Source organism: Vipera ursinii (assembly GCF_947247035.1).
Source record: "Vipera ursinii genome assembly, chromosome: 9".
NCBI lineage: Eukaryota > Metazoa > Chordata > Lepidosauria > Squamata > Viperidae > Vipera > Vipera ursinii.
In genome coordinates, this window is record NC_139523.1 from 21,851,853 (window position 1) to 21,876,656 (window position 24,804).

At 43.9% G+C, this 24,804-nt stretch overlaps 1 protein-coding gene across 1 annotated transcript; it reads right to left on the reverse strand.

Moving 5' to 3' along the window:
- Window positions 1-3,701: 3,701 nt before the first annotated feature.
- On the reverse strand, window positions 3,702-22,453 carry LOC310644827 (cell adhesion molecule CEACAM5-like; the record flags this gene model as incomplete). Its single annotated transcript, XM_083370139.1, has 10 exons — window positions 3,702-3,796; window positions 4,842-5,084; window positions 5,768-6,040; window positions 7,540-7,800; window positions 9,382-9,651; window positions 10,856-11,209; window positions 17,928-18,176; window positions 19,390-19,662; window positions 21,401-21,661; window positions 22,387-22,453. 10 exons carry the CDS (start codon window positions 22,451-22,453, stop codon window positions 3,702-3,704), a joined length of 2,346 nt encoding a protein of 781 aa, XP_083226265.1.
- Window positions 22,454-24,804: the final 2,351 nt, after the last annotated feature.

Consider the following 24,804-nt stretch of genomic DNA (forward strand, 5'->3'; position numbering starts at 1 on the left):
GAATTAGAATATGATACTGGGGAGGGGGGAGGAGGAGGAATGTGTATGGGAGTTAGTTAGACACAACAATAGTGCAGTAGGGTGTGAATCAAGGTTTTTTTTTGAAGTAAGAGATGATAACTTCCCTCCGCCCAGTACGCTCCCACAGAGAGGGCCTCCTCAGGGTGCCACCGGTCAAAGAATGCTGACTGGTGGCCCCCAGGGGGAGGGCGTTCTCTGTGGGTGCACCGGATTTATGGAACCATCTTCCGGTCGAGCTCCGGATGGCGCCCGATCTCCGCTCCTTCCGGCGCGATCTTAAAACCCATCTCTTTAAACAAGCTGGCCTGGCCTGATGGGACGGGGTGGGATTTTTATAAATGAACTTCAATTTTAATCTGTATTAATTTATTATGGGCATTGTTTAATCACGTTTTAATAATTTTTAATTTTTGTATCTAGTTTTTATGTATTGCCCTGTTCACCGCCCTGAGTCCTCCGGGAAAAGGGCGGTATATAAATTAAATTAATAAATAATAAATAAATAAATAAATAAGAAATGGCAGGTTGGAGAACTGGAGGGAAAGCCTGCGTTTCACATTCATTGGAGAATGTGATTTATGACTGTTAATTAGAGGAGGGAATGGCGCTAGATACCATGTGATCAGGGGAGGGGAATTCATATTTTGGCTTCACCTGTGTACATGCCGATGCTATGCTACTCGAATAAAGATTCTTTAAGGAAAACAATGCCTCAAAGTTCTTTGAAGAGTTTCATCTGTCGGAAGCATGACATTATGAAGCAGAGACGGCCAACCTGGTTTGTGTTTGATTGCTCTCGTTTTTTTTCTAAATTGCACCTGCCCTAGTCCTTCTGGATTGTATTTCGTTATTTTAGTCTTTGCTTTTTGCATTTCTTCTCAGTGTAAACTGCATCAAGGTTTATAAGAATGGGAAGCAGTTAACCAATCCACGAAGTAAAAAATAAACACCAGCTGCAGGTTGAAGGATGTTGAAGCAGAATCCTTGAACTTGCATCCATTTGTTTAGTGACTGTTGAAAGTTGCATGGGAAAAAAATGACTTATAACTAGTCCTCACATTTACATTCCCCCCCCCCACAGTCATGTGATCCAAATTTAGGTGCTTGACCAAGGGCCTGCATTTTTGATGGTTACAGCATCCTGGGTTCACATGATCACCTTTTGCAAGCAAATGGCAAGCTAAGTCAGTAAGGGAAGCTGGATTTGCTTAACGACTGTACGATTCCATTAATAACCGCAGTGATTCACTTAAGAACTGCCTTGTTTAGCTATAGAAATTCTGATCCCAATGGTGATTGTAACTTGAGGACTACCTCAACTACTTTCTAACTTGCCAAACTGGTAGGTGATTCAACTCCATTTGGGCCACTGGGAAAAAAATCTTTCGAGGTGACCTTCTATCTGCAGGTAATCCTAGAATCGGAAATCTCTCAATTTTTGGAGCTGCAGCTCTAGGAGGCTTTTTCTTAAGGTGCAAGAAAAGAGCAGCTCATGAAAAATCTCGGCATTTTTACTGTGCCTGGCTTATCCTTCTATCATTTCCATCTAGCATCTTTGGCAGTTGAAATCCAGGCTATCTAAACTAAGGACATCAGATTGGGGAAAAAGCATCCATATCAGAAATAGGCAGATTTGGGCTTTAGCAAATCCACAGGATGCTCCTGGATTTAAATCTGACTTAGAATTACATTGAGACGGGAAACTATTCTTCGACTACAGTTTAACACATGGATTTACACCACCTTCAAAATTTGGCATTCCCCATGCACAAACTCTAGTCCTCAACTTACAACCATTCCTTTAGTGACCAGAGTTGAAATGGCACTGAAAAAGTGACTTGTGGCCCTTTTTCCACACTTATGACCATTGCAGCATGTCCATGGTCACATGATCAAAGTTTGGATGCTTGACAACTGCTTCATATTTATGACGGTCGCAGCATCCTGGAGTCACGTGATCCCCTTTTGCGACCTTCTAACGAGCAAAGTCCGTGGGGGAAGCCAGCTTCACTTAACAACCGCAGTGACTCCCTTAATAACGGGCAGGAAAGGTAATAAAATGGGGCAAAAACTCACTTAACAAACGTCTCACTTCGCAACCAAAGTTTTGGGTCCCATTGTCGCTGTAAGTTGAGGATTTATCTGTATTTCAGTTTTATAGCTTATTTAAATCAAAATAAATAATTTTTGTTTTTAGTTTCAGAAATGATACAGTCCATTCTGCTAATTAAAAATTTCTAATGATGTTCTGAGCAATTTTGATTTCCCTAACGTTAAAAAAGGTAGCCCTTGATTTATAGTCATTTGTTTAGTGATCATTTGATGTCACAACGGCATTGGGAAAAAATAGGAGTGGTCCTCGCACTTACAACTGTTGCAGCATCCCCAGGGTTGTGTGATCAAAATTCACATGCTTGGCCATCGGCATCTATTTATGATAATTAGACTCTCCCAGGGTCATGTGGTCACCGTTTGTGACATTCCCAGCTGGCTTCCAACAAGCAAAATCAATAGGGGAAGCCATATTCACTGAACAGCTTTGTGATTCATTTAACAAGTGCAGCGATTCGCTTAACAACAGATTTGTTGTTGTAAATAGGTTGTAAAATCAGGCGTGACTCACTTTAACAACTGCCTTGCAATGGAAATTTTGGCTCCCCTTGTGATAAGTCAGGGACTGTACTGTATTTTGTCTTTATTTTATTGGTCTATCCTTTTGTTCCTAGACGTCTTTAAAAAGTCTAAGAAAAATGTAATATTACACCCCAAATCTACAAGATGTTTCTGATTCTGTGTGAAGATTGCTCATAGGATATTCCTCAGCTAATTTGAAGTCTTTGTGTGTGATTGCCCCCCCCCAACACCAAGAGATCCATTGAACAGCACAACGATGACGACAATGGAAACAAATACAGCACAATGGCAACAGCTCAATGGGAAAGATTTATTGAATCCAAATTTCCATACTTCTCAGTGATTTTTGATTAACCACACAAATATTTTTTTTTCCAGAGGGGAAAAAGAGAAGTGATATGCAGTCATAGGAAGTCCTACGACACACAGGGGAGCCCAAACATTATTTCTGAAATCTGATGCTTCGTGTCTATAAAGCATTGAAGTGGTGGAACCTCTGTCATATTATATTTCTTATATCTTCATAAAGTGTAACGGAAAAGAAATAGGATCTAATAGATGTAGAACTAGACAGGTTTAGCTCCAGCGAATTTGAAGGTCTGTGTTTGTGACTGCCCCCCCAGCATCAAGAAATCCACGGGAACACCAGTAACAATGGAGACAAATAGAGCACAATGCCAACATCTCAATGGGAAAGGTTCATTGAATACAAATTTCCCTACTTCTCAGTGCATTTTGATTAACTGCACACATTTTCTTTCCAGAGGGGAAAATGAGAAATCATATGCAATTATTGAAATTAATACATTTTCATAAGAACCTAAACAAAGCAAGGACATTTTTCGGTAATGTATGAACAACCAATGATTCAAAGCCTTTTTAAAAGGTAGTTAGAAGATCCCCGAATCCTATGCCTTGAGAATAAAATTGCCATCTTAACACATAATGATCAAGATTGGGTTTCACTTCTGGTGTTTAATCCTGGCATGGATAAGGTCCCCAGGGAGTCGGCTTTAAAAAGGGGGGGCTCCAGATTTCAAAAAAAATCAAAAGGATTTCGAAGCAGAGGAAGCCTCAAATACGCTGCTGTTCTTGCGTTCTTCTGCCTTGATATTTTCCATCAGAAATCGGAGAAGGAAAGCTGAAAGGGAAAATATCTACAGTATTAGGTACAATTTTTTATTTGACATTTTGGTTTGAAAATTCTGTGCTGAAAGTAACTACAGGTGGGGGTTTACACATCCTGAGTGAGGAGTAGTTACAACTGAGCAAGAAATAATGCAGCATGTTGCTGTCTTTTTTTTTCTTATGTGAGAAAGACATTACAACGTATGATTCTATGATTTTAGGAAACTAGTTACATTTTGCTTCTGGATTCAATTCAAGATGCTGGTTTGGCCTTCAAAACCCTTTTTGGCAATGAAAGCTTTTTAATATGGCTGCTTTTGACACTTTTACTGATTTATTTATTTATTTATTTGCTGTATGCAAATAATTGATAGAAGGACAGATGGATAAATAGGTACTGTAGATAGATGATAGACAGATAGATAGATATAGAGAGATAGATAATTAGAGATGATAGATAGAGAGATAGAGAGATAGATAGGATAGGTATAGAGGGAGATAGATGGATAGATAGATAGATAGATAGATAGATAGATAGATGATAGATAGATAGATACAGTAGATAGATAGATATAAATTGTTAGATGATGGATGGAGAGATGGAGAGATAGATAAGAGAGGTAGATAATAGATGGATGGACGATAGACATATAGATAGGAAAATAAAAACTTGGGGAAACTAGAGCAAATGAATCATTCCTGAATATTTTCTCTAGAATTAATACTTACACCACCCTCATTGTCTTTCCGTTCTTCATTTCTGTTTTAGGCTTTTAAATTTTCCTAAAAAAGAGAAAAAGAGACCCCCCCCAAGGATATTATCAGGAATGCAATCATCTCCCTTCCTTGCGAACTATCACAATATCAGCAAGGGACCATGTGCTTCCACCCTTGGGGAGGGAACATTTTCAGTCCCCAGGCAGAGACTCCTCGATCTCTTTGGCCAGCTGCTGGCTGGGGAATTCTGGGAGTTGAAGTCCACAAGTCTTAAAAGTTGCCAAGTTTGGAGGCTGCTGTATTTGGTGAAGGATCAGGAGTTACCTGTTCTGACTACTCACTTTTCATGTCAATCTCCAAGGTTGTATTTCTCCTCATGAAAGAGACCTCATTAATCACACTACAAGTATAATTTCCAGAATTCTCTGGGCTGATTTTCCGAAAGAGGATCATGTCATCCAATTTCTCTCCATTGTAAAACCAAGTATAATTGGCTGGAGGAAACATAACAGCTTTGCAAGTCAGTTTGACCTGTTCTTGTTGGACATCAATAGTCTCGTTGATAATTGGAGGGTCGGGTCCATCTGGAAGAAACATGTATATTTAGGATTATTTTTAGGCAGGAGAACATTTTTGCAAAAGAACATCCTTGCAACTTTCTGAATTACCATTTCATTTCATTTAATGTATCAGTTGAGAGGACTACCTCAGTTAGCAGCTGGAACAGTGTTTCTCAGAGTTTAAGACTTCAGCTCCCAGAATTTCCCAGCCAGCCATCTTGGCAAACTTAAGACATGTGGGGAATTCTGGGAGCTGACGTCCACACATTTTAGACTTGCCAAGCTTGATAAACACTGAACTGGACTGACCAAATTAGAAGATCTGTGGACTTCAGCTCCCAGAATTTCCCAGCCAGCCATCTTGGCAAGTTTAAGACACGTGAGGAATTCTGGGAGTTGAAGTCCACACATTTTAGACTTGCCAAGCTTGATAAACACAATTGGACTGACTAAGTCCAGATAAAGAAAAAACAAACAGAATTAACCCAGTTTCTGGGTCCTGCACTAAAAACTGACTCCTACACTAATGAAATGGCTTGAGTTTATACCAAATGGTGAACCACTGAGTAAGAAGGCTAAGGACTCATGAGTTAGGGTCTCCTAACTCTTAACAGAAATGCAAAATATACAGTAAAAAAAAAAGACAAAGTTGAATGTAGTGAGTACCGGCTGCACGCTATGACTGGAGATAGGAAGATCAGACTTACAGATAATGCCTAAGTGATAGGGTTTGCTTTCATTGGAAGAGATGCTGTTGGAACCATGGCAGATATAGTCCCCAGCATCGCTTCGGTGTCCTGGGTTCAACTCAAGAGTCTGGTTGTTGTTTGTCAAAGAGATGTGGCCAACTGTGTGCACTGCCTGGCCTCCATTGGTCCAAGAATATGAAACGTTGTCACCTCTTGATGTGCAGTTCAAGGAGATTGGCCTGCCCTCAATGGGCACTAGGGGACCAGTGATGGTGACCTTGCTTACACGACCTGCAGGATGGGAAAAAAGCAGAGAGGAAGGCCTGGCATGACACATGAAAAGCAAATTGCAGGAGAGGCCTGGAATCCTCCATCCAATTTGGGTCACCACATTACAAAAAAGAGGTCGAGGCTTTGGAAAAAGGGCAGAGAAGAACAACTCAGATGATTAAAGGCCTGGAGACTAAAGCATCTGAAGAACAGTTGCAGGATTTGGGAATGGCTAGTCTAAAGAAGGACTAGGGGTGACATGATAACAATAACAATAACAATACAGCCTTGGTGGAGCAGTGGGCTAATGCCTCCTTAAGTAACACCAGCTGCCTGCAATTAGTGCAGGTTCGAGTCCCACCAGGCTCAAGGTTGACTCAGCCTTCCATCCTTCTGAGGTAGGTAAAATGAGGACCCAGATTGTTGGGGGCAATTAAGCTGACTTTGTAATAATGCCGCTTGGGGTGTGTGTGAAAGCCCTAATAAGCAGGCATATACATAGAATGAAGGCTATTGCTAAGCTTGTAAGCCGCCCTGAGTCTTCGGAGAAGGGCGGGATATAAATGGGAATTAAAAAAAAAATATTGCAGTATTTGAGGGGCTGCTACAAAGAAGAAGGGGGGTTCAACTTATTTTCTGAAGTACCGGAGGACAGGACAAGAAGCAACGGATGGAAACCAATCAAGGAGAGAAGCAACCTGGGATTAAGGAGGGAGGACAATTAACTAACAGAACAGCTTGCCTTTAGGGGACTGGAGGCTAAAACATATAAAGAACGGTCGCTGGAATTGGGTATTTCTGGTTTAATGAAGAAAAGGACGAGGGGGGACACAATAGCAATCTTCCAATATTTAAGGAGCTGCCACAAAGAAGAGGGAATCAAGCTATTCTCCAAAGCACATGAAAGCAGGACAAGAAGCAACGGATGGAAACGAATCAAGGAGAGAAGCAACCTGGAACTAAGGGGGAATTTCCTGACAGTGAGAACAATTAATCAGTGGAACAACCTGCCTCCAGAAGTTCTGAATTCTCCAACACTGGAGTTTTTTTTAAAAATAAAAGAATAGACAGACAACTTGTCTGAAATGGTGTAGGGTTTCCTGCTTGAGCAGGGACTTGGACTAGAAGACCTCCAAGGTCCCATCTCTATTCTGATTGATTGATAGTTAATCGGGATATCAGTGACAGGGAGCTGCAATGGTATTGAAAAAAGGGACTTACGACCAGTCATTGCATTTACTTGGGTGCTCGGCAACTGGCGTGTACTTACTACACTTTGCACATCTCTGGTGGTCAATGGAGGAAGTTGAGGTCACTTAACGACTACACGATCCATTAAGAACCACAGTGATTCCCTTAACAACCGTAGCAAAAAAAGGTCGTAAAATCATGTCCAGGTCCTTAATAACCGTCTTGTTTAGCAACGGAAAGTCTGGTCCTGATTGTGGTTGTACAGTACATAGAGGACCAACTCTATTGGCCGTGGGTGACCCCTTTTAAGCCTGCCCTTGATTACTCACTTTCTTCCAAGTAAATCTCCAGGCTGCTGCTGTTTCTTTTCTCGTAAAGGACATCATTTTCAGCCTGGCAGATGTAGCTCCCTGTTTTGTCCGCTGCGAAATCTCCAAGGAATAACTTGGGGCCCGTATCTAGTTGCTTTCCATTATGGAACCAAACATATAGTGGATGGGGAAATGAATCGGCACTGCAGGTGAGGACCACATTGGTGTGTTTGTTATAATATCGTTGGGTTGGCTGGATTTCAGGGGTATCTGGACCATCTTCAAAAAATAAACAGATAATGTAAGTCGCTTTGGATATGGACTGCATAGCTTCCCTCTGCTATTTCAGTCTGAAAGAGTCTTTCATGGATTATGTCAGTGGTAAAAAGGTAAAGGTAAAGGTTCCCCCGCACACGCGTGCTAGTCGTTTCCGACTCTAGGGGCCGGTGCTCATCTCCGTTTCAAAGCCGAAGAGCCAGCACTTGTCCGAGGACGTCTCCATGGTCATGTGGCCGGCATGACTAGACGCCAAAGGCACACGGAATGAACGCTGTTACCTTCCCACCGTAGTGGTCCCTATTTTTCTACTTGCATTTATACGTGCTTTGGAACTGCTAGGTTGGCAGAAGCTGGGATGAGTAACAGGTGCTCACTCTGCTACGTGGCACTCGGGATTCGACCCGCCAAACTGCCGACCATCTGATCGACAAGCTCAGCGTCCTAACCCAATGAGCCACCGCGTCCCTATGTCAGTGGTATTCAACCAAATTAGAAGATGTGTGGAGTTCAGTTCCCAGTATTCCCCAACCAGCTTTGTTGACTACGGAATTCTGGGAGTTGACGTCCACCCACCCAGTTGCCACAACTGAGAAATACTGGCTTAAAATAGAACACCAGGGTGATTATTTGAAGTAATTAAAAAAGGAAACCCAAACCCAATGGGAGTGAGATGATGTGTCCCATAAAATCTGCTACACTGGGCTCGGATGACCCTTCCCATTCTTGGTTCCCGCCACCAGGCCAGCCACTCATTTGCACCCACTATGATTTTGGGGTTATCTTTATATCCATGCATGCATGTTTGGGCGAGTAGGATGGTCTGTGGTGCCCATAGAAACAAATGAAATTAAAGAAAATATGAGGACTGCTGCTTCCAAAAATACAGAACAGCAGCGAGCAATGGGGCCAAAATCAGCCTGCAGGCTTTCAAGCCTAAGGTAAGGCAGCACTAGAACTCATTGTCTCTGGTGATTGGCTGAAAGTCACCCAGCCGGCTTTCACGTCTAGAACTCACTGTCTCCTGGTGATTGGCCCAGCTCTTCTGCCTAAGGTGGGACTAGAACTCACAATTTCCCAGTTTTTAACCTAACGCCTTAACGATACACCGAACTGGCTCGCGAATTTAGTTATAACTCAAATGCAGAGAATGGGCTCCTTTGGGAATTGTAGCTAAGTCCTCATTGGGCCAGCCCTGTTCGGGCTAGGGTAGTGGTGGCAAACCTCTGGCAAGCCTGCCAGACGGGGCACTCGGAGCCATCTCTGTGGGCACGTGCACCTGGCTGGCTCTTTGCCTAGGTTTTGGCAAGAAGAAGCCATTTCCCAAGCCCCTTCCTAGCCAAAACAAGCCTCCGGAGCGAGCGCGCTGTTTTCAGCTTTGAATGATATCAAATCTGACACCAGAAACAGACTAACAGATGACCTGAGTGCTGCGTGTGTTGCTCTCAAACTTACAAAGTCTAAGCCAAGGTTAGACAAATTATCAGCATTATTATTGCCTACCCCTGAGTTAGGAGAACATCTCAGAGGTGGTGAATTGGAGAGCTAAGACCAAGCCGGACATCGCAAAAGCCAAATACTTACAGAGAACATTGAGTTTGAGAATGTCGCTGATTCTGGTGCTGGTGTTGTTGGTAATTTGACACTGATACCCCCCAGCATCGCTCTTGGATACATTTGGAAAAGAAAGATTTTGATTATGGTCTGAGAGATGGGACTCTTCGGTGTAAAGGTTTCCATCTTTAAACCACGTAATCGTTAGGTCTTTCGGTGCACTGCAGGTGAGCCAAACTGTACTCAATTCCACAATGGTGTTGCTTGGTTGTGCAGTCACGTTCGGCTTGGGCAGAAAATCTACAGAGAGGAGAACAAGCATTATTACAAGCAATCTTTTCATTTATAGTATGCATGTTTTTACTTGTACACCACCTTTATTATTTTTACAAACGATTCAAGAGGGCAAACATATCCAACGCACCTTCCTGCTCCTGTATTCCCCACAACATCAAAGTTGTGAAGTGGGTCAGGCTGAAAGAGAGTGATTGGCTCAAAGGCAGGACTAGAACTCACCGTCTCCCGGTGATTGGCCCAAAGTCACCTGGACAGCTTTCATGCCTAAGGCAGGACTAGAACTCACTGTCTCCTGGTGATTGGCCCAAAGTCACCTGGACAGCTTTTGTACCTAAGGCAGGACTAGAACTCACTGTCTCCTGGTGATTGGCCCAAAGTCACCTGGACAGCTTTCGTGCCTAAGGCAGGACTAGAACTCACGGTCTCCTGGTGATTGGCCCAAAGTCACCTGGACAGCTTTTGTGCCTAAGGCAGGACTAGAACTCACTGTCTCCTGGTGATTGGCCCAAAGTCACCTGGACAGCTTTCGTGCCTACGGCAGGACTAGAACTCACTGTCTCCTGGAAACTCCAGAAGCTATTACAAAATGGTGGGGTCCTTGGTGTTCTCTGAGCTTGGTGATTTTCTTGGAGATGTTTCCTGACCCAACTAGGTAAGCGCTAGAAGGGAGTGGGGTTTATAAACAGAGAGCAAATCCCAGTCCTATTTAGTGACATTTTGGGTAATAAAATGTCTGCATGAAAACAACCAAGCTCAGAGAACACCAAGGACCGCACAAGTCAATCCTGAGCTATTTTTTTCTGTCAGTGTTACTAAACCAGGGGTAGGCAACCTTGGCTCTTTTATGAGTCTCGTGGACTTCAACTCCCAGAATTCCTGAGCCAGCTTGGCTGTAATAATTTAATAATAATTTAACCTAAGAGAGAATAATTAAACCTAAGAGAGAAGGGAAAGGTTTATCATTTATTAATTTACTGTATAATCACTGAATCATCAAAAGTGAAAAAAATTGTACAGCCACAAATCACATTTAAGGAGATGGTGATCAATTGTGGAGGTTGTTCGTTTTCTACCAGTGTTTCTCTTGGGATATGTGTGCCAGAGCAGAAGCCCTTCACCTGAGTAATTGGGTCCAGCCCTCTCAACGTGTTATTTGCATGGGATCTTGGATAACAGCAATTAAAAAGAAGAAGATATGAAACCTTACCTACAACAGCTATGTTTGCGTAACCTACATAAAAAAGCCCAGGGCCTCCTTCTATCAACAGGTAGTTTACAGAATCTTGGAACGTTAAATCACGGATGATAAGGGAACAATTTGGGAAAATGTCCTCTCGGCCCGTGTACTTTGGCCCCTGGGTGGACCCGTTGATGGGAGGGCGAAATCTTATTCCAATTTCCTGCATTGTGTCTGGAGAAAAGCCCTTGGACCAGCTGCAGTAGACAATCTCATCTAGGGGTTGTGGGGGATCCAACCTAACGTCGAGCTTCTCCATTGGATGTGGAGGATCTGATGTAATATTGACTGTCTCTTCGGCTCCAGCCAGAGGGAAGAGGGCAGCTGCGGTAGAGAAGGAAAGAGGAAGACAGAGAGAGCAATGGTTCTTAGCAAAATAGGCTTTAAGCAAAAAGCCCACTGAATTACAGGTAATCCTCAATTTACAACAGTTCATTTCATGCGTCCGAAGTTACAACAGCAGTGAAAAAAGTGAGTCCCCGCCCCACCCCAGGCAACCGTTGCAGCATCCCCGGGATCACGCGATCAAAATTCAGACCTTTCACAACTGTTTCATATTTATGACGGTTGCAGTGTCCCGGGGTCACGTGATCCCCTTTGGTGACCCTCGTGATATGCAAATTCAATGGGGAAAACCGATTCCCTTAACAACCGTGTCACTAACTTAACAATTGCAATGATTCACGTAACAACAGTGGTAAGAAAGGTTGTAAAAATGGGGCAAAAACTCTCAAATGTCTCGCTTAGCAACAAAAAATTTGGGTTCAGTTGTGGTCGTAAGTTGAGGACTATCTGTAATTCAATTCTTCGTAAAAACAAATGTTGGCAATGTGTTGATTTGCAATGTAACTAAGAGTCAAACCACAGCGATGCTCAGGAAAAATTAGCAACGCTCTATCAATCCGATTAATAAAAAAAACAGCTGAGAAAAAGCTGAGGGCACATAAAGCACAGAAATATTAGGTCCCTGCGTCATGTTAAATTATAATTTCAGTGTAAATCATTGAATATAGCACAGCTGACCGGGTTCGCCTAACATGCTGTATTAAAATCGAACGAGCTATATTATAATAAAATGTAATGTGCGAACTGCGTCATAGTATCTGGTGTAGCTTTTTTTAGACTAATGTCTTAGTTCCATACATTTTTTGCCTAGATCTGAATCATCTGAAATTTCCCAAATAGTCTGCAAGGGCTGGTCCACATTCATATCTAGCACACTTCTTAATCTTGGCTGAGTGGCAGCTGCCTAGGCAATTGTGTGGGTAACGATCTCAGAAGAACTTTTAGTGCTATGACATTAAAAGGACGGTCTCTTTTATACAAAATTGATGGGACCTTTGAGTGTGTTAAAATGTTGGAGTTCAAATGCTCCAAATTCTTTCTTTCTTTTTTTAATGCTGTATATGTATGAGCTTCCAGCAAGCCATTTCAGATTTATTTAGCTATTTTGGGTTTGATTGTGATACTATTGAGCTACATTCATTAACTGAAATGCAAGCCATATTCATTACTGGCCCCCAAATGCTGTTTTGCAAAATAAGACCAGCATTAATGTCAAAACGATAGAGCACAGCTAAACAAACAAACAAACAATCCAGTAGAAGCTTCCGGAATTCCAATTCAAATTATTATTAATAATTAGGTTGAATACAGCAGCCTACTCTAATTTTATTTATTTATTTATAACATTGAAACAACCGCTCATCTTTCAACCGACTCTGAGCAGCTCCATGTCAAAGCTATAAAACCCAACCAATTACAAGCTTAAAAACAACCGGATCCCGGTGCCAACTCGGTTCTCTGGGCAGCTTATAAAAAATAAAACTATATTAAACCAATTAAGAACATAAGACAGCTTGGACTAAGCAGCCATTAAAACTAGAGGTGAAAAAAAACACCCCAACTCTCCACCCAAACTCACATCCAACCCTTGCAGAGTCTGCTTATTTGAGGTTTTCACCCATACCTGCCCAAAGCACCATCCACCAGGAACTTCTCCATCCAAGAATACTGCACGCCCCATTCATCAAGTAAAGTGACCTTGTCTGCATTGTATAAGCGGAACGTCTTCAGGCTTCTTGGTTCCAGAATCAAAATCTGGAACCATTGGGGACCCTGACCAAGCCTGATCCAACAGGAGCATGACAGATCAGATCTGGCCACCTCCTTAATGTTTCCACCAAGGTGTGGTCATCTCCTTGACTCTCGACCTCCTCATTGCTAACACAAGAGGTGTGGCCGGATTCACAAACGGTAATGGGAAAGGATGAAAACTCCACAATGCAGTATATTTAGAACTGTAGTAAAGTTTTTATTTGCTAAAAGAACATGAGTCACACGGTTTACTAGTTACAAAGCGCTGTGGCAAAGTCCCATGTCATTTTTCTTTTATGAGGTTTTGTGATAGTTTGGCCTCAACTGAATGTTTTCGAAGCATCTCACCCAGTCTTCTAATTGTTGAAGAATTGTTCCAGTTTGCTGATCTTTTTTAGATCAGCTTTAGTCACAAAGTTGTTGCGGCCGTTGCGGTGTTTCCATAACCAACCTGATTTCTGACATTCCCTGCTGGCTTACCACAAGTCCTTGGGGAAGCCAGCAGGAAGTCAGAAGTGGCTCCCAACTTGCTTTTTTCCCCACCTGTGGTCTTTCTGTTTCTCAGTTCAGGTAAGGAGATGTTGATTTATCTTTGAAGTGCATTTACCACTACTACTATTTTTCCATTCATGATATATACTTTTCTTACATCACCACAGGATCGTCCAGCATTGGAGTAAAAAAATATGATCAGCCTAAAATGTAATGTCCGAAAGGAGCTTTTTCCAAAAAGGCACCTGGACTGTCTTGCATTTTTTTTCCTTGAAGACATTTTGCTCCTCATCCAAGAAGCTTCTTCAGTTCTAGCACTGATGATGTTACCTAGTTGGGTCATGAAATGTCTGCAAGACAACCATCAAGCTCAGAGAGCACCAAGGACCCCACAGTCCTCCTCCTCCTCTCCACAATCCCCACTCCCTTCTAGCACTGATGATGTTACCTAGTTGGGTAATGAAATGTCTGCAAGAAAACAACCAAGCTCAGAGAGCACCAAGGACCACTCACTTCAGCTCTGAACTAGAAATATTCTCCTTGATTACTTCTTCAGTTCGGAATTGAAGAAGCTTCTTGGATGAAAAGTGAAATGTTTTCAAAGACAAACTGCCACGAAAGTCCAGCTGCCTTTTAGAAAAAGCACCGAGACAACCATGACCTGGTGAGGATGATGTTTTGGAGTTCTTTATTACAGGCGTTAGCTGGGTGGATGATGGCTCTTCTGGACCATCTAGGGATGAAGAAGCAATCCAGAAATGTTTGAATCGAACAATTTAGGCTGAATCCTTCCACCCCTTCACACGCAAGAGCAAGCAGGCTCTTGATTGTCCCAAAGGCGCTTTTCCAAGAGGCAACTGGACTTCCTTGGTTTTTCCTTGAAGATGTTTCACTTCTCATCCAAGAAGCTTCTTCAGTTCTGACTCAACGACTCTCAGAAAGAGTGCTAACAACCAGATGACTGCAAGGAATATAAATCCTTCCATTCTCCACCATTCAGTCAGAACTGATGGAGCTTCTTGGATGAGAAGCAAAAGGTCTTTGAGGAAAAAGAAAGAAAGTCCAGATGCCTCTTGAAAAAGCGCCTTTGGGACAACCGTGACCTGGGTGATGGAGAATCTCCATAGACACCCTTAAAAGGTAACGTTCATTCTGGCCCCATCAGACCGTGCTACCTTTCTCTCAAAGGGCAAGCAAACATGCCTCATGGTTGTCTAGTTAGAAATAAAGCTGACTGATTGTGTCTCATGTTTTTGACCGACAGCTGAGATGGCCAGAATGAGGTCCCTGGGTGTGTTACGAAGCACTGAATGCCAACTTGTAGGTACTTTTCTGACAAATCTCTTGGAAGGGAGACATTGACTTTGGCCTATTTCCCTGTTGGGGAGCGGCCAGTCTGGCAGGGAGGAGGGATCAAACACATATCTAGTCTAGAATCGCTGTGCAATCACAAAAGGGCTAGGACCGCTCTCCCCCTCCCTAAATTCCTTGGAGCCTTAACTAATTGTTACCAAGAGTTGGCTGGGAGAGTATAGGCGGAACGTGATACAGGAAGTCCTCGACTTAAAACAGTTCATTTAGTAACCATTTGAAGTTACAACGGCACTGAACAAAGCGACTTATGACAATTTTACACACTTATGACCGCTGCAGCATCCCCATGGTCACATGATCAAAATTTGGTTCATGTTTATAATAGTTGTAGTTTTCCCAGAGGTCACATGATCCCCTTTTGTGACCTTCCAACAGCAAAGTCAATGGGGAAGCTGGATTCATTTCACAACCGTGTTACTTCCTTAACAGGTGCAGCAATTTACTTAATGTGTCAAGATCAGTAGTAAAATGGGGCAAACAACTCACTTAAAAACTGTTTCACTTAGCAACAGAAATTCTGGGCTCAGCAGTTGTCTCAGTCTAATTGTGTAAAATAATGATGATGGTGATGATGATAATGATGATGATGATGTTGGAAGGGACCTTGGAGATCTTCTAGTCCAGGGGTGTCAAACTCAATTTCATTGAGGGCCGCATCAGCATGGCGGTTACCCTCAGGGGGCCGGGTGGGTATGGCCAGGGTGGGCGTTGCCTACTGGGTGGGTGTGGCTATAGTGCGTATGGCCTACTGGGTGGGCGTGGCCAGTTCTACATTGTTCGCATCAAGGGTGCCTATGGGGGCCTGGGCAGGAGTGGGACAGATCTGAGGGTCTCTGGCAGAAGGAGGGTCTCTGGGCCAGGGCCAAGGCAGTGGGGGCCGTTCCCTCACTGTTTCCAGGATGGCTTCGCGGGCCGCATGAAACCACTTCACGGGCCAGATCTGGCCCCCGGGCCTTGTGTTTGACATGTCTGTTCTAGTCCAACCCCCTGCTCAGGCAGGAAACCCTATACCATTTCAGACAAATGGCTGTTCAGTTTCTTCTTAAAAACCTCCAGTGTTGGAGCATCAACAACTTCTAGAGGCAGGTTGTTCCACTGGTTAATTGTTCTAACTGTCAGGAAGTTTCTCCTTAGTTCTAGGTTGCTTGTCTCCTTGGTTAGTTTCCATCCGTTGCTTCAGGCACTTTGGAGAATAGCTTGACTCCCTCTTCTTTGTGGCAACCCCTGAGATATTGAAACACTGCTATCATGTCACCCATAGTCCTTCTCTCCATTAAACTAGACATACCCAATTCCAGCAACCGTTCTTCGTATGTTTTAGCCTCCATCCCCTGATCATCTTTGTTGCTCTTCTCTGCACTCTTTCTAGACTCTCAACCTCTTTTTTACATCGTGGTGACCAAAACTGGATGCAGTATTCCAAGCTGGCTTTACCAAGGCCTTGTAAAGTGGTATTAACACTTCACGTGATCTCGATTCTGTCCCTCTGTTAATGCAGCCTAGCACTGTGTTGGCTTTTTTGGCAGCTGCAGCACACGGCTGGCTCATACCTAAGTGATTGTCCACTAGGACTCCGAGATCCCTCTCACAGTTGCTACTATTGAGCAAGGTACCCCCTATACTGTACCTGTACATTTGGTTTTTCTTGCCTAAATCTAGTAGTTAGCCTGAACTCTGCAGGTGTAGTTCTGGTTAGCCTGTATTATGTTGGGTTACTTTACTTTTTGTACTTTCTATTTCTTCTCAATGGAAACAGAGTCAAGGTTCGCAAGCATGGAAGGCAGTCAACAAATCCATGAAGCAGATCATCCACAACCCAGTGTGGCTGGCCCTACTGATGCAAAGACCTATTACAGATTGAACGATGTTGAGGTAGGGCTATTATGACCTTGACAACGTGTTGGGTGATTCAACATTTCTGGGCTACCACAAAATTCTTTCTAGGTGACCCTCCGTCCTACAAATACTACTAAAATTGTCTCCCAGGTTTTGGAGATGAGGCCGTAACGGACTTTTTTTTCCAGACCTAAGACAGAGCCAGCTTATGAGAATTTCAAGCAGTAATTTATTTATTTTTTTCTAGAGACCGTGGAGTTAAAATCCAAGGTATTTAAGGAGACCAGGCTAGGAAAGGCTTCCACAGCAAAGAAAAGTGAGTTTGCGCCTTAACTAATGTTTTTGATCTTGTTAAGGTTTTTTTTAAGACACAATCCAGCTAATAACGAAGGTGTACAAGGCTGAGTCCAACACCACAGAATCAAGTGGTCAAACATATTGTACTTTGACACTGACAACAACAAAGCAACACAATTGCCAAAGAGAACGATTTATTGAGTGCAAATTTCCATACTTCTCCATGCATTTGAATAACTGCATACATTCTTTCATTACAGAAATGCAAATTGTATCTGGATATTGATATGATCCATTGTTGTAATCTTAATGGAGAGCCAGGGGTGGTTTCAACGTAGATTTCAAAAATTCAAAATTTACAGTGATGTAAAAACAGGTGAAGTGTCAACTTGCCTCAGAAATCAGAGAATAGAAACCTAAAAGAGGAAACACTGCATCGTTAAAGCACAGTTTGTGTTCCAGATTTTCATGTGCATTGAACATGCTACACAGATAAAACCAGGTGAAGCTTCCGTGTTGTGGCTGCCATCTTGGTTGTTTTTACCTACTCTGTGGAGACCCCAGATTCCCGCCCCGATGTCTTGCAAACATCAAAACAGGTGGGAAAACTAGGGCAAATGAATCGTTCCTGAATATTTTCTGAAAAATTCATACTTACAGTGCCCTCAACGGCGGTTTAAGCTTCTTAATCTTCTTAAAGAGAGAAAAAGAGACCCCAAGGTAATGTCAGGTGTGTCTCCAACCTCAATCCCCAAGTAGGAATTCCTCATTTTTTTTTGCCATGGAATTGCCTAGGCCTCGGCTCTTTTATGACTCATGGACTTCAACTCCCAGAATTCCTGAGTCAGCATAGCTGACTCAGGAATTCTGGGAGTTGAAGTCCATGAGTCATAAAAGAGCCGAGGTTGCCTATCCCTGGTGTAGGGTTTTCTTTCCTTCTACTCACCTATCATGTCAATCTCCAGAGTGGTCTCCCGTTGCAGCCCAGATATAGGATTTCTTGCTACACAAGTATAATTCCCAGAATGCTCTGGGATGATATCCAGAATGATCACCGTGGGGTTGTCCACAATTGGCAATCCATTGTAACGCCACAGAATGTGTACGGGAGGAGAGGAAACAGTTACGCAGCTTAGAGTGATTTGGCTTAGGTTAAGGTCAACCGTCTCATTGATAAAAGGAGGGTCAGGTCCATCTGCAAGAAACAGGCATATTTTTAACCAGAGAAAAATATCTTTCAAAATCACGGCCTTGCGGTTTTCTGAAATGTGACAAGGAAGAATGTTCCCATTTCTTTTTGTCTAATCTAATGGGTCTGGGGAAGGGACTGCCCTGGGATGTCAACTAGATCAGTGTTTGTTTTTCAAATTTGTCCATTTTCAGATGGGTGGACTTCAACTTCCAGAATCCCCATGCTGGCTGGGGAATTGTGGGAGTTGGAAGTCCGCCCCTCTGAAAATTGCCACCTTTGGGGAAAAAAAAACACTGGCCTAAACTGCTCAGAATGCCTAGGTTGGAAAAATCAAAATTAACCCGGGTTTGGAGTTCTGCACCGACCTGAGAAATGGGTTGGGTTCATAATAAGTGCTAATTTACCGAACCCCTCCCAAACAAACCAAGTTTAAAATGAACTCAGCTTCCCGTATAATTTGAATGTAGCCACTAGGTTAGCAAATGATCTGTTTCCTTCAGAGACATTCAGAGGCTCAAAACCTGAACCCTTGCAATTCCTACACTGAGAATTGAACGTGTTCAGAAGATGAAGGTTGAATGAGCTCAGGCTAGAGAGAGGTTGTAAAAAAGTACACAACCAAGGTAGCTGTTGCATTTGTCTTACAACCAGAAAGTTTGTGAGGTACGCAAGCCTCTCTTTCTAGCCTGAAACCTGCACTAGGTCGTCTAAGAATCACAGAAGAATAGAATAACAGAGTTGGAAGGGGCCTTGGAGGTCTTCTAGTCCAACCCCCTGCTCAAGCAGGTAACCCTCTACCATGTCAGACAAATGGCTGTTCGATCTATTTTTTAAAAGCCTCCAGTGATGGAGCACCCACAATTTCTGGAGGCAAGTCATTCCACTGATTAATTGATCTAAATGGGAGGAAATTTCTCCTTAATTCCAGGTTGCTTCTCTCCTTGATTAGATTCCATCCATGGCTTCCTGTCCAGCCTTCAGCTGCTTTGGAGAATAGATTGATTCCCCTCTTCTTTGTGGCAACTGCTGAGATATTGGAATGCTGCTAATGTCATCCCCTAGCCCTTCTTTTTATTAAACTAGACATACTCAACTCTTGCAACCGTTCTTCATATTTTTTTAGCCTCTATATGAGAGATTGCCCTCTCTTAACGCACAGGTGAAGCGAGGCATGCTGGCTGCATGGCATGACTGACAATAAGAAGATCAGACTTACATACGATATCTAAGAGATGGGGATCGCTGTGATTCGAAGAGTAGCTGTTGGAAGCGAGGCACGTATATTGCGTGGCATCGCTTCGATTGCATGGGTCAAACACAAGGGTCTGGTTGTTGTTTCTCAAATAGACGCGTTTATCTACAGGCACGGGTTGGTGTCCCTTGTACCAAGAATACAAAATGTCGTCCCCTTCGGCTGTGCAGTTCAAGGAGAGAAGTTGGTCCTCTATGCCTTGTGGTGAACCAGTGACGAAGACGTTGTGTACGCAACCTGCAAGGAGGGGGAAAGAGCTGATGAGGCTGAAGGTCTTACCAGAAGGCTGGAGTGACCCACCAAAAGCAAAGTCCAGGGGTGGGTAAGACTAAGGGAGAGGCAGTTTGGTCTAGTATGGTTGAGGCAGTAGGCCAGAAAGTTGGAGAAAGCGAGTTGTAGTTCTTCCTTTGGGCATGAAAGAGAGCTGGGGGACTTTGGACCAACCACTAGGACAGGGGTAGGCAAACTTGGCTCTTTTATGACTTGTGGACTTCAACTCCCAGAATTCCTGAGCCAGCATGGGGGAACTATGGCCCCCTCATGACTCGTGGACTTCAACTCCCAGAATTCCTGAGCCAGCATGGGGGAACTATGGCCCTTGCATGACTTGTGGACTTCAACTCCCAGAATTCCTGAGCCAGCATGGGGAAAACTTTGGCCCCTTCATGACTGGTGGACTTTAACTCCCAGAATTCCTGAACCAGCATAGATGAGTTCTGGTCCCATCTTAAGTATGAAAGTCACTGACACGCCTATGTTATGGCCAATTGATTTGCTTGTTTGTATTCTGCCTTTATTACTTTTACAAATCACTTAAGGGGGCGCACATATTCAACGCACCTTCCTTCTCCTATTTTCCCTGCAACAACAACCCTGTGAGGTGGATTGGGCTGAGAGACAGGGACAGGTCCAAGGTCACCCAGCTGGAAGAAGGAGGGAGCCACGTACCAAACTTTGCTTGGACTGAACCAGGTTAATCATACTGGGGTGGGCAATGAGAGATAATTAAGAGAGGGAAAAGGAGAACTTAGGGGTTTTCCCCCACTTTTGGCTTTGCAATACTGCAATACTGGTAGTCCTCGACTTGCAACCATTCATTTAGTGACTGCTCAAAATTACAACGGCACTGGAAAAAGTGACTGATGACCTTTTTTCACTCTTATGACCGTTGCAGCATCCCCACAGTCATATAATCAAATTTCAGACGCTCGGCAACTGACTCATATTTATGACGGTTGCAGCGTCCTGGGGTCATGTGATCCCCCTTTTTGCAACCTTCCGACAAGCAATGGGGGAAGACAGATTCCCTTAACAACCAGGTTACTAATTTAACTATTGCAGTGTTTCACTTAAGAACTGTAGCAAGAAAGGTCCTAAAATGGGGCAAAATTCACTGAACAACTGTCTCCCTTAGCAACGATAGACAAGATCAGACCAGACCAGAATAGAATAGGAATAGGCATAAGAATAGAATAGAGAATACAACAGACTAGACTAGACTAGACTAGAATAGAATAGAGTAGAACAGAATGTAGAGTAGATTAGAGTAGAGTACAGTAGAATGTAGACTAGACTAGACTAGACTAGACTAGACTAGACTAGACTAGAATAGAATAGAATAGACTAGGAGCTGGAAGGGACCTTGGAGGTCTTCTAGTCCAGCCCACTGCTCGAGCAGGAGAACCTCTACCAAACAATCCTCGGCTCCCTTTGTTGAGAAAGATATAGTTTCTTAGAGATCAACTGTAGAGGTGGTCCTCGACTTACGACCACAACTGAGCCCAATTGTGGTCCTACGTTGAGGACAACCTGTGCAGTTGGTCTCTAATAATATCTTCCTGAACAAATGGAGATCGTTTCTATTTCGAGGTTAAAGTGGTGGCAGGTCCCAGAGACGGTGCTGGTGAAAGGGCTCTCAGCCACCGACCCACAACGACAACAGACCGCAAGTGTTGAATCCACCGCGGTTACCTACTTTTCTCCAAGCGAATGTGCTGATCGTGGCTCCTCTTAGTCGTTTCAAGAACCTCATTCCGGGCTTCGCAGGTGTAGACCCCAGCTTGGCTCTCGGTGAAGTTTTCGATGAATAACTTGGGCCCGTAGTCCACCCGGATACCATCAAGGAACCAAGTGTACTGAGGGCTGGGATACGAAGCAGCCTGACAGGTGAGGATGATGGTTTGGTGTTCTTTATTGCAGGCGTTGTTTGGACGGATGACAGGCACCTCTGGACCATCTAGGGATGAAGTTTGGATTTGAACGGAACAATTCAGGCCGAATCCTTCCACCCATTCACCCGCAAGAGCAGGCAGACTCTTGACTTGTCCCAGAGGTGCTTGTTCAAGACGTAACTGGACTTCCTTGGTTTTTCCTTGGAAGACGTTTCGCTTCTCACCCAAGAAGCTTCCTCAGCTTCTGACTGAACGTCTCTCAGGAAGAGCGCTAACGACCAGATGACTGCAAAGGAATGTCAATCCTCCCGTCCTCCACCAGTCAGCCAGAACTGAAGAAGCTTCCTGGGTGAGAAGCAGAACGTCTTCAAGGAAAAACAAAGAAAGTCCAGTTGCAAACTGAAAAAAGCACCTTTGCGACCGCAACCACGACCTGGGTGACTTGAGAATCTCCATAGATAGCCGGAGCTTGATTGTCAGGCCTCCAATCCTGGAGGACTCCAGATCTTTAAGGACCCAAATGGGCCTCTGAATTGGGCTGCCTCATCAATGAAATCCGTTATGGGCAAGGTAGTGTCAACCATCCCATCCCCGTCATGAATTTAGCTGCTGTGTTTCAACCAAAATGCAGAGAACAGACTAGTTGGGGAAGTGTAGCTAAGTCCTCATTGGGACCAGCCCTGCTGGTGATAGGGACTGCCCACTAGGCAGCGCTGTCGTGCTTTCTGGAGCAGGGATGGGCTCCATTCGGTCATGGAGTTCTGCCAGATCGCCCTACCCTGTTCCTCACCTTCTCCAGCTGGTCTTTCTTCCGAGAGGCTGGGTGTTGCCTGTCTTCTCACTACATTGACCAGCATCATAAACTCTCACCTTTCTGACCTTCAGAGGCTGTTTAGCCCCTTTGTGGATGTCCTTTTCCCCAAGTAAGGTTCAAGCCCTTTTTGAGTCAAGGCAGGAGCAAATTACTCAGTTGCAATAAGGAAACAAACCCTCTTTGAGGGACATCAAGCCTTGATGAGAAAGAAATGTTCTTCAGGGCTCACCACACACCCATAATCTTTCCTTCCTTCCTTCCTTCCTTCCTTCCTTCCTTCCTTCCTTCCTTCCTTCCTTCCTCCCTCCCTCCCTCCCTCCCTCCTTCCTTTCCTTTCCTTTCCTTTCCTTTCCTTTCCTTTCCTTTCCTTTCCTTTCCTTTCCTTTCCTTTCCTTTCCTTTCCTTTCCTTTCCTTTCCTTTCCTTTCCTTTCCTCACTCCCTCTCATCTTTCCTTCTCTCTCTCTCTCTCTCTCTCTCTCTCTCTCTCTCTCTCTCTCTCTCTCTCTCTCTCTCTCTCTCTCTCTCTCTCTCTCTCTCTCTCCTCCCTCCCTCCCTCTTTCCCTCCCTCTCCTTTCTTTCTTGACCAGGCTGTTTTTGAAAGAATAGAGTTTATTCTCTCTTTTGTTTTTATTTTTTAAATTTGTTTTCATTACGATAGTGGACATTGGACACGTCAGAAGAATTTTAAGATGTCCTCTACAGACTTTGCAATTTGTAAAAAAAAAAAAAACCCACACCAAAAAACAACCCAGTGCTATAGATGACATTTAAAAATACGTTGGAAGCAACGGATGCCAAACACTCACAGAACACTTTGAGGCTCGCGGGTTCACTCGTGGATGTAGCGCCCTCCTTGGAGACTTGGCACTGGTACTTCCCGATGTCCCCCCGGCTTACAGAGGGAATGGAGAGGGTCCTGTTGAAATCCTCGAGCTTGTAGCCTTCGGGCAGAGGAGTGCCGTTCTTCAACCAGCTAACGCTCTCAGTGATGGTTGTATTGCAGCGTAGCTCAGCGGACTGGAGTTCCCAAAGTAAAGATGGAGAGATAACCACATTCGGCTTCGGCACAAGCTCTGCAGACAGAAGAGAGATGATGAGAGATGATCCCAACCAAGTTTGATAGGCACAACCTGAGGCCTTAGCCCAGGGGTAGGCAACCTTGGCTCTTTTATGACTCGTGGACTTCAACTCCCAGAATTTATTCCTTCCTTCCTTCCTTCCTTCCTTCCTTCCTTCCTTCCTTCCTTCCTTCCTTCCTTCCTTCCTTCCTTCCTTCCTTTCTCCCTTCTTTTCTCACTCCATTTACTCTCCTTCCTTCCTTCCTTCCTTCCTTCCTTCCTTCCTTCCTTCCTCTCTCCCTTCTTTTTTCACTCCATTTACTCTCCTTCCTTCCTTCCTTCCTTCCTTCCTTCCTTCCTTCCTTCCTTCCTTCCTTCCTTCCTCCCTCCCTCCCTCCCTCCCTCCCTCCCTCCCCCCTTCTTTTCTCACTCCCTCTCCTTCCTTCCTTCCTTCCTTCCTTCCTTCCTTCCTTCCTTCCTTCCTTCCTTCCTTCCTTCCTTCCTTCCTCTCCCTCCCTCCCTCCCTCCCTCCCTCCCTCCCTCTTTCTTTCTTTCTTTCTTTCTTTCTTTCTTTCTTTCTTTCTTTCTTTCTTTCTTTCTTCTTTCTTTCTTTCTTTCTTTCTTTCTTTCTTTCTTTCTTTCTTTCTTTCTTTCTTTCTTTCTTTCTTTCTTTTTCTTCCTTTTGATTCATAGAACCACCCAACTCACACAAGGTGACTCCAGGCAGTGCACAGCATTAGAAATCAACCACCACAAACACACCCCACCCCACGGGATGGGACAGCTCGCCACACTCAGCACAGCCAACTCACCATGGGACAATTCGCTGTAGGGCAATCCACCAATTCAATTTATTTATTTAAAATTATTTTTAAAAAAACTATTTTAATTTTTGTCATTCACTTTCCAGGTTGGCCTCCTTCCTTTAATGAGTCTATTCCATTATTTCTTCACTATTAATGTAACTCTTGTCCCATGGCCAGTTGGCTACAGTGAGTTGTCATAGACCCCCCCACCCCACCCCGCCTCACCCTAGGGCAAGTGCAACCACTTGATTGGCTCTCCAAACTTGGGGTCCCCCGGCCCGCTGACAGAGTTTAGTTTAGTTTATTAAATTTATATGCCAGAAAGACAGAAACTATGTCTTCAGACCCTTTCGGAAAAATCACACGATAGGGAGGCACTCACTCATTCACGGAGGACTTTGTGGATGAAGATGTATGCGCTGCTAGCGCAGAAGACCTCATTTTCAGCTCAGTAACTTGAGTCGGTGCCTTCACACGCATGAGGGCATGGGGACTCTGAATTCTGGCCAGCCTGTCCCAATTTCTTTAT